This window comes from Meles meles, chromosome 8 (assembly GCF_922984935.1).
Source record: "Meles meles chromosome 8, mMelMel3.1 paternal haplotype, whole genome shotgun sequence".
NCBI classification, from domain to species: Eukaryota; Metazoa; Chordata; class Mammalia; order Carnivora; family Mustelidae; genus Meles; species Meles meles.
Window position 1 is genome coordinate 55511358 of NC_060073.1, and position 10625 is coordinate 55521982.

The 10625-nt window shown below is 50.3% G+C and overlaps 1 protein-coding gene across 1 annotated transcript; it reads right to left on the reverse strand.

Annotated features, from left to right (window-relative positions):
• Positions 1 to 120: 120 nt before the first annotated feature.
• On the reverse strand, positions 121 to 4930 carry SMPD1 (sphingomyelin phosphodiesterase 1). Its single transcript, XM_046017770.1, has 6 exons — positions 4424 to 4930; positions 2742 to 3514; positions 2029 to 2200; positions 1537 to 1613; positions 1211 to 1356; positions 121 to 1046 (listed from the first exon to the last, which is right to left on the reverse strand). Exons 1-6 carry the CDS (start codon positions 4721 to 4723, stop codon positions 637 to 639), a joined length of 1878 nt encoding a protein of 625 aa, XP_045873726.1. The 5' UTR covers positions 4724 to 4930; the 3' UTR covers positions 121 to 636.
• Between the last annotated feature and the right edge of the window lie 5695 nt (positions 4931 to 10625).

The window sequence follows — 10625 nt, forward strand, 5'->3', positions numbered from 1 at the left end:
ATTCCCAAAGCCACCAACTTAGACCTCCCTGCTTTATTTTTTATTATTATTATTTTAAAGATTTTATTAATTTATTTGAGAGAGAGAGAGAGGACGCACACGGGGAGGGGCAGATAGAGAATTAAGCAGACTCTGAGAGCAGAGCCCCACTCAAGGCTCCATCCCACAACCCTGAGATCATGACCCCAGATAAAACCAAGAGTCCGAAGGCTTCACCCACTGAGCCACTCAGCCGCCCTGCCCTCCCAGCTTTAAAAGAAGTAAGTGGGATGGTCACAGAGGGGTCTGGAGTCCATGTCTCTTATCTTTATTTTAACACCCTGGTAACCAGGTGACAGCAGCAGCACAGGGTTCCTGGCTGGCCAGCACAGCTCCTGTCTGATCTGCTGGTGCAGTGCCAACTTAGACCTTCACTCCGCAGCCATGAACGGCAGTGGTCCCAGGGCAGCTTAGATGCTGGGCCCAGGCAGAGCAGCTGCCCCTTCTCCTGTATCTAGCCAAACCAGCTCCATGAAAGAAGGTCCTGTTTCCCTGGTGTGCTTGGGGCTCAGATGCACTTCTTACCACAGCTATCATGTGGGGGTTTTTGCTCCTTTTCTAAGCTTTCCACTTTCCCAACTCTGGGCCCTGGGGGTGCTAGCAGAAAGGTGGCCTTGGCTGCAGGCTCTGGACATCTGGGAGGCCTCCATCCGGCACTAGATGGCGACATAGAGCAGGGCTGTCAGAGCGAGCAGAGAGCTGGGCGCACAGAGTCGTCAGGCGGCAAGGCATGCCACAGGGCTCTGAGGGCGGGTGGCCCTTATGGTAGAGAAACCAGAAGGTCTGGAACAGTTTCGTGTCACCCCGCATGCGATACACTAAGTCATGCCAGGCGGCAGGCAGTGCATTGGGCAGCCCGTAGGTTTCTCGAGCCCTATAGAGACGCTGCCAGTGTGGCGTGGCTCCTGGTACATTAGCCTGGGTCAGGTTCAGGATGTAGGTCTCATGATCCAGGACCACATGAGAGCTCTCCGGGTAGTTGCCATCTATTTGGTAGACTCGGTAACCTGCAAGGAGAGAGAAATGACTGGAGAGGGAAGGAGCTAAGGCCACTCTGGGGAGGGGTCACATGTCCCACCTGCCTTTTGCTAGCCTTGGCTCCAAGTCTGTTTCTGCTTCCTCTATCCCACCAACTTCCTCTATCCTAATAGCTCCTTTCCACCTCACTCACCAGGATTAAGGCCGATGTAGGTGGTGGCACTGGGTGCCAGGAAGGCTACAGATAGTGGCCGGCTCAGGGTCTCCTCGTCATAGAAGACTTCAAACTCATCCACGTGGGTGTGGCCAAAGAACTGACCAGCCAAGGTGTTTTCATACCTGCCAGAAGACACTAATTATATTCAGAAGGTTCTAGGGATGGGGAGGAAATCTGGGGAGATGGGATGCTTCTTTCTTCACACACTGAACTAAGAAGTCTCTCTACCCCAATGGAGCAGCAGGAATAAGATGCTGAAAGGAATTTCCAACCTTCAGGCTGTTCATCCACCTCCCTCCTACCTGGCTACTATTCGGTAATAATTCCAGCTCCAGCTCTTCAGGCAGTGCCCTGGGGGAATGTGGCCAATTATATGTACCTGCAGGGAGAGTTAAGGAAGGTTATCAGGGATAATGCCCCTCTATTTGCTAGATGGGATGCTGCCTGATTCATGAGTTGTTCAATAAAGCCAATTAGATCTTTTAAATAAATAAACAAGTAAACAAACAAATATCAGAGCAATGAGGGGTTCAGGCAGCCCTGGCCAGGAAAAGTTGGTACTCATTTCCTACAACAGCCGGCATTGCTGGCCAGAGACAGGGAGTGGATGAAAGGGCTTCTAAGAGGGACCAGGAGCCGAACTCCCAGGGAACACTTGTAGGGAGCTTCAGAAAACCAAGCTTCTCTGCTCACAGGTGTTCTGGCTCTAGATAGGAGTCCGGTCACAAAGGGCCTGCTTCTTTCCCAACCCCCACCAGCAGCTACTCCACCATGTTCCCACCACTTTCCCTCACCTTGTCTCCTCGATCCTCAGCAGCCTGAAGCTCCCCCACTAGCCACTGGAGCTGTCCAGCAGGATCTGTGGAGTTGATCAAGAGCCAGAAGTTCTCACGGGAACAAAAATTCATATTGAGAGAGATGAGACGGAGGCCAGGACGTGGGGAAAGGGCATAGAACCCCCCAATTCTGAAACAAAGTGAATATGAAGATCAACACTCATTCATAATCCAGGTCCTGCTCACCCAGTCCTGTGCTAAGCATTTGGGTGGAAGGCAGAGGCACACAAGACTTCCACCAAGAAGCTCACATTCCAGCTGAAGACCAAAAAACAGTACTGATTGTAGGGCCCATGTGACTGAGCTGAAGGGGCTCAGAAGGCCAAGGGCTCTAGGAGTTCAGGGAAGAGATAAGTGAGCTAGAATGGGAAGCAAAGGCCCTTCACAAGGAATATGATCTGGGCCTGGGAAAGTTGGGATGTTAAAATGGGGGGTGCCAACATTTTAGAGAGGGCCAACATGAGCAAAGACATGGAGAGGGTATTCTGTCAGCCCTGTGAGGGAGGGTGTCTGGATATAAGGGTAGGGATGGAAGCCAGGGTCAGAGGTGGGGGGAGGGCCAGTGAGGAGAGCTGACTCCTGATAGAATAGTTACAGGTAATGCCCAGATCTTCTACTCCCTTCCCTATCATCCACCTTTCTCTTCCTGGGTTTCCGTGGACCTCAGCTACCTGAGAGTGTGAAGGGCTTCAGCAGGTAGCCAGGACTCCCACACCTTGGCCATTGCCTCATAGAGCCAGCTGGAAGAGTAATTGCCCTCTATGAAAGGGGGAGGGAAGCCATTGACAGGTGTACTCTCGTGGTTGCCCACAGCAGGGTACACAGGCACTGGGCCCAAGAACTTCTTCACAAGGGCTGTGACAGTGGTCAGGGCCCGAAGCTGGTCCTGACGTGATTGATGCCAGACGTTGTGGGCGGGGATGTCTCCTGTCCAGTACACCATATCAAAGGGGCCAGCAGGGCCCAGCCCGCTCAACAGGCTCTCCAGGGTCCGCAGGGGCAGGTCACACTTGCTGTACTCGCCCCAGTATCCAGCACCTGGGCGAGAGGTAGGTGGCAGGCCAGAATCCTGGCGGCAACACAGTGGGTTCTCACAGTCAGGGTCTGTGCCCTCCAGGTAGTCATGATCCCAGTGCAGGTCAGTGAGGAAGAGGATGCGACTGACAGGGGCACCTGGGGCTGGGGGTTTAGGTGGTTGTGGGGAAGGCTTTGGTACAGCTGGCAAAGAGATGTTCCAAGATGAGAAGATGTCCCAGTGCCCACAGGTGTTGCCCAGGAGCAGACCACAGGCCTCAGATGGGCTCAGCACTGAGCGTGTCCACACTTCTACCATGTCATCTTCAAAGAGCTGGACAGCTGACTGGCACACAGTAGGCGGTGCTATCTTCAGCAGTTTGCAGAGCTTGGTGGCCATGGAGCCCATCCAGGCCACACTGGGCTCCTTCTGTAGTGGGAAGAACCAGTGATGAGAGGTCAGAGGCAGCACAAGAACCAGGCCAAACCCTGGCTACCACCCTTTGTACCTCCATCTCCAAACAGGGGCCAGGCTGGCCTCAGTGCCACCATGAAGAGACCTCAGTGCACTCTCTGCCTCCCACAGACACTGCCCTGTGACTCAGGCAGCACCAGGCCAATACTTCCTCTTCCCCTCAGGAGGCAGTGGCATTTCAGGCCTTTTGCTTACCCACCTGGCTTCCTCAGGCAATGTCTGCAGAGTGCCCTGAAATCTGGGCTGGGTAGTATGTCTGTCCATAGTTTGGGGCAGGCCCTGGAGAACACTGCAAAGCTCACCGACCAACTGGCACTCATCATAATCCCATCAGGGTCAAGACATCACAATCTAGTCCCACCCCCCTGGATGTTTCTGAATTCAAGTCCCGGTTGAGTAACCAGTACAAGGCCTAGTGCTCTGGATTAGAGCTGCCAAGTTTAAGGCACAGGGGATTCAGTGTCAGATATACAGGGAAAGGAGTCCCAGCCCTCCCCCTAGCCGCCAGCTGTGTGCCCTTATGCAAGTGACTTCACCTCTTCCAGACTCTAGTCATTTGTAAAAGGAAGATAAGAACTGTAATGAACACCTCACAGGTTTGATTTAACCTATATAAAATGGCTGGCACAGTGGCCGGCCCACAATTTGCACTCTTTCCTTTCTTCACAAGGTCACAGTGGAGGTGGTGCTGGTGTGTAATCATGGGTGTCCCTAAAGGACAGCAAATCCGGTGAAGGCTCGTAGATAGATGCCAGCCTCCCCATCAGGTTTGCTCTTCAGGACCCCAGGCCCAGCACCTCCCTCGCCCTTGCCCCCACCAGCGCTCCCCTTGGCTGCTCCATCACAGCCCTTTTAAGCGCTCACCTTCAGCCCAAAGTCGATGGCGGTGAACAAGCCTTTGCAGACTGGGCAGGTGAGATTCCACCACCCAAAGGCGTTGCGGAGCTGGGGCACTAAGCGACCGAACCTGGCGGGATGGCTTTGGGAGGGAAGAGGGTGGGCCCCGGCAGGGGCCCAGAGAACCAGGGAGTCGGGCAGGGCCAGCGCCAGAGCCAGGCCTATCCACAGGAGCCTCAGTCTGGGGGACCCCCGGGACCGGTCCGATTCCGTCTCCCCGCCGGATCTAGGCTGGCCCTGGCCGGGAGATACTCCGTGGCGGGGCATTGCCCGAGTTCCTAGATAGGCCGCTTCGCCCGTCCCTGTCCCGCGGGTCTAGGCGCAGGCTCTCAAGGGGCCGAGCAGCACCAGAGACAGCTGACTAGCCCCCGCTGCAGTAGGGGGACTGCTTCGCGTCCAGCCGCAAAGCAGCTCCACCCCTTCCTCTTCCTCTGTTCTCCAGCAGCTGATGGCCGCCGCAGCCAAGAGTCCTGTCAGAGCCGGGGAGGTGGAGAGAACCGAGCGCGCCCGGGACCCACCCCCACCCCGCCCCGCCCCGCCCCGCCTCCAACTGCGACTGCGCCTGCGCGGGCCGCTGGGTGGAGGGAAGCTCCCCGTGGTCTAGACCGCGGCAGGGCACTGTAGCCGCCCACGCTCCTGTTGTGCGTGGGTGCAGTGTGGTGTGGCTGGTGAAAGGCTCGACTCTCCAAACCTGGACTAATTCCTGGGGCAGCTAACTTCCAGACCCACTTGGCACTCCACTCGGCCGCCCACTCGGGAAGGGAGGCGCGGGTAGAGCACGACCAAGCAGGTCGCCGAGTGTTGCCTCTGGCCAGAGAGCGCCTCCCTTCCATCTTTGATGTTCTGCCCCTAGCACCAGCACCCTTGAATCACCCTGACTGAGAATCTTTGAGTCACATTTGATGCAGACTTTTCCTGATGGAAGGGGCCCTTAACTCGTGGGGACACCCACACGTTCACTTTACAGATGAGAAAACTGGCCCAGAGATGGTGAAATGACTAAGGAGGGGTACAGAGCGTACAGCCAGGAGAGCCAGGAACAGGGACTAGAACTTGTGTGTCCCATCCCCGTGTATCCATGTTGGTGAAAGCTAACATTTACTGAGCTCTATGCACGTTCCCTCATGGATCCAGACACTTTATCATACTGTCTTCAATTGGAACGACTCTAAGAAGTAAGTATAATGCTGTTATTATTTACATTTTGCAGATGGGGAAAATGAAGCGTGGGGAAGTTAATTGGCAGAACGGCAGTTAAAACCTGTGAGCTCTTTTTTAATTCTAGAGTTCTTCTTCAAGTGGCCCGGAACTACCAAGTCCTGGCAATTCTTTGAGAATTTCTTTCAAGTGACTCTTCATCATCTCAGAGTAATAGTGGTATAGTCAGAAATATATTTGATCTTTGTCTCCAGTGTCTGTTCCTGGCACACAGCTAAAATCTTTAAAATTTCCTTGTTCTTTATATGTGCCCTTTTCAGTCACACCTAAACTTATGCTAATGAGGGGTGACTTCTGCAAGGTAGCCTCAGGATGGGGCTGGTGACTTAAAGATGAAGTAATTAGAGGGTGAGAAACTTCAGCTCCACCCTCAACCTGCAGGTAAGGGAGGAGGACTGCAGAATGAGCTCTCAATCTCTGAGAGTTTCCTGTTGGTGAATTTACTCAGTTGCTAGGATGGGTCACAGCTGGAGAGCACGTGGCCGCTCCATGACATCACTCCCCTTTATACTTCGTCCTGTGCATTTCTTCCATTTGGCTATTCCGGACCTGTACCTTTTGTCATAAACTGGTAAATGTAAGTAAGTTGTTTTCTGAGTTCTGTGAGCTGTTCCAGCAAAATAGCAAACCTGAGGAGAGTGTCATGGAACCCCAGAATTTGTAACTGGTTGATCAGAAGTGCTGGTGGCAACCTGGAGCTTGCCACTGGCATCTGAAGCTGGACAATCTTGTGCGACCGAGTCCTTTAATATGTGGGATTTGATGTTAACTCCAGGTAGTGTCAGAGTTTAATTGAGTTGTTGAACAGCCAGTTGGTTTTGGAGAATTGGAGAATTGGAGAATTGTGTGGTGTCAGAAGTAGGATTTGCTAGCCAGGCCCTAGCTTATGGAAACGTGGTTTGGTAAAGAGGATGAAACGATGGAGGAAAGGATGAGGAACCTTTGATTCCAGGGTGGCCATGGCCACATAGTTACCCAAAGTGTGGAACAGCAATCGTGCTGTAACCAATTACTAAAGATAAAATTTACCAGTGGAATTTAGAGGTAGATCCAACTCCTGGGGAATTGATTCATTGGATGCTAAAGGTGATGGAAACTAATATGAAAAAAGCAAACTCTATAATCTTTTGGTTATTGTTCTCTGTAATAGCAAAAATGAAAGGAAGGGAGAATGCTGTTGAGTCCTTGATGCTGGACCAAGCTCAGATTTTAACTAGTCTGAGTTTTCACCACTAATCTCAAATCTGCCCCCAAAGGGAAAAATTATATGGGGAAAACAGAGTACCTCTAAGACTCTGGTCATAAGAAGATTGGCCACATGGGAGAGGGCAAAACCAAGAAACTACTGAAACCAGGAGGTACAATGTGAGAGAGTTGTTTTATTTTGTAGATTAAGATCATCAACTTCTTGAAGAACCTTTACTGAAATGGACTGTGAGCATGACTAATTTAGGGGCAGTATCTTTGTTATTAGATGCTTCAGAATGGAAGAGCTTGGTTACAGGACCCATTGGTTACTGTGGAACCATCCAGATGGCTGTATACCATCCAGATACACAGAGGGTTATTCCTGAGGAAATGGCCAGCCTGCTGGGTTGGATAAAAGCCACTGTGAGGTCTCTTTACTCTGACAAGGGACACTGTTAACAACCCCTATAAATTCCAAGTGGAATGCCTAGATCAAGCAGCTGATCTGCTTCATGTGCAAGCCATGTGGGACTGGCTTTATGATGACCTTGACTTTATATACTCACCCATTGAATATGCCCATTACCTAGGTCATGGTAAACACTGTGGTTAAGCAGGCCACTTTTGCATGAACCCCCCCCCCCCATGTAAATTTTCTGCTGCAAAATCAAGCAACTGTCCAATAAGTCTTTTTTTTTTTTAAGATTTTATTTATTTATTTATTTGAGAGAGAGAGAGAGAGAGAGAAACAGCATGAGAGAGGAAGGGGTCAGAGGGAGAAGCAGGCTCTCTGCTAAGCCGGGATCCCAATATAGGACTTGATCCCTGGACCCTGGGATCATGACCTGAGCTGAAAGCAGTCGCTTAACCAACTGAGCCATTCAGGCGCCCTAGTCCAAGAAGTCTTATCAAATTTGTTGTCTAAGCTTCCCCTCATGAGTTTTACAGATGCCAATAAAAACATTAGATTAACAAGAGAAGGGGGAGACACAAAGGGGAGAGTTAAGGTACATCTTGATGGACAGTAGGATGGGTATCTTTAGATGGTTATTAAGAAGGGGACTTCAAATAGCACCATTTCTCCTTAACTGTTACTGCTCTCAGTCTCTGTCCTTCCTATGTAAGAGGACATTGATGACCCTTAGGGCCCAAATTCCTTCTGTTCTCCAAGACCTTGTCCCAGGAAGTCCTTTCCTTTGCTCACATCGCATCTCCTTTACAGCATCTTTCTTGCTCACTCCCTCATTGCTCACTTGCCCAGTTCTCTTTCTCACAGTGCTTCATAGAGTTGCTTTTGGTGGTACCATTGTTGCTGTGTGTCACACACTTTTACCCTTCTGGGTAGTTGATCAAAAGCCTCTCTTCCCTTGACATGGATACATTGTTCTCCAGGAATTAGGTTCTGAGACAGAGATGAACATACGAGAGCTTTCTTAGGAAGTGCTCTTGGAATCTACAGCTGTGGAAGGAAGGAAAGGTAGCAGGATTGGGAAGAGGGACAAGTTGAGCTTTGATTCTGTCTTGGTAGAGACCTCAGTGGACCTTATGGGAGTTCTGAAGCTGGGATGACCCTTCAGAATTGTCCAGAAATGGCATGAGTGGGCTTGCTTCATTTGGGGAAACGCCTGTAGGGGGCTGATAGCTGAGGGTTTTCTGTTGAGAGCTCTCCTAACAGCAAGGAGAATAAGTCCTTCATTCCTGAATGGAGACCAGGCGACAATGACAGGATCCACCACTGTCCATATACCTTGTGTGCCACTTGGATCCATTTCTTCATATATGGTCTGGGAGCAGCTCTTTCAACATTCTTGTGAGTCTCCCTTAATGGTGGCAACTTAGAAAAGGAAAGCTTTTGGGAAGAATTATAGGTACTGTAGCTGGTATCAGGACAGCCAACATCTCCTTTGTGTAGCAGCTGCCCAGCCTCCTCTGTTCTTATAATCAGGACTCTCTCTGTGGCCAAGAGAGTGATGCCTCGTTTTGCCTGCTGGTCCCTTCACAAAAAGAGCCCCAAGTTCCTGGGCAGCAGCAGTCATGCTCTGTCCCCTGTTGGACACATTTTCCTTTTGGGAATCAAGACCTCTAAACCTGTGGAGCCTAGACTTGTAGGAGCAGGAAGTGCAAATTCCCCAGTTGGATCACAAGATTAATGGTAAGAAGGCCATTCCTGCTTCCTTCCTTGTTTCTGGACTCATGAATTCTATCTGTTGGGCACCTAGCACTATATAAAGGTTGCTATTTTAAAGTGGACACTGCACATTGGAAGATGGCACCCTATCTTCTGTAGGTGTCACTTTCAAGTTTATGCTTTAGCTGTGCCTTCACCATCCCATTCCAACATTGTATCAGGCTGGTGGTTTCTGGGTGATGTGATATGTAATGTGACTAGTGGGTCTCCTAGTCATGTGCTCACTTTACACCTCCTTTGCTAAAGACTGGGTCCTTGGTCTGATGTGATGGGATCCCATGCCTGTTGTTCAAACACTGTAAGCTCTTGGAGCATGGTGATAGTTGACTCTCAGTGGGCAGTAAAGACAAAACCATGCCTGCAATATGTATTTATTCCTGACAAAACAAATTGCTTCACCTGGAGTGGAAGGAATCTGGTGTTGTCAACTTGCCACTAAGAGGCTAGTTGGTCTCTTCAAGGTATGATGCCATGTTGGAGACTTGGCTTCTGTTTTGCTGCTAGTGGGTTAGACATTTGACATGTGTCAGAAATCTGTGTCAGCATTGGTAAGTGAGAGCCCACACTATTCGGTCTATGGTAATAGGTTTCTAATGATGATATGCTGCCCCCTAGTCTCTGTTTTGGGAGGAAAGTCCTGTCATTTCTAGTGCTGTCAGTGAGCCCAGCTCAGCAGGAGTGTTTTCTTTTTTTTTTTTTAAAGATTTTATTTATTTATTTGACAGAGAGAGATACAAGTAGGCAGAGAGGCAGGCAGAGAGAGTGAGAGGGAAGCAGGCTCCCTGCCGAGCAGAGAGCCCGATGCGGGACTCGATCCCAGGACCCTGAGATCATGACCCGAGCCAAAGGCAGCGGCCTAAACCACTGAGCCACCCAGGCGCCCCAGGAGTGTTTTCTACCATCAGCCTAGGCCTATACAGAAGAGCCATTATGGAATTTCTTAGTGATGCTGGTGCCCCTCTTACTAAACATTCCTTATTACTTCGGAAAATTGTGTATCCCATGGAACACATGGAACAGTTATTTCATAAGTTTTCCAACCTCATATAATATATCCATTCTTGATACCCCCCTTCTGAGTCTTTTTATCCTTCCTGTCAGTGATGGTGTTTCTGCCTCTCTTGGTGCAGGCCATCACTTTCTCCATGCTTTTAACTGCTGGTTAATTAATTTAAACCTTTCATTACTTTTTTCTAGAGCATCAGTTGAGCTTATCTACACCCAATTCCCTCATTCTTAGAGTTACAATTTCCCTCTTGTTTCTCGTATAGTTACAGTTTCCCTCATGACCCGGCCCGCGCATTTCCTTCCACCAGCATACAATCCCAGTTCACCAAGGACTCTCCCAACTCCACCTAACCGGTGCTGGGGTCCTTGTCGGCTGGGTGGTGAAGGATCCAGCTCCTCAATCCCGTCTTACCATCTGCTTTCTTGAAGCATCCTGGCACCAACTTCTACAGGTTGGGTGACCCAATAGCAGACCCTAAGATGGAGACAAACTTGCTGAGGTTTATTAGGGAGTACTGTCAGGATCGCTACCTGTGAAGGAAAGGAAGCAAGTAGAATTTGGCAAAG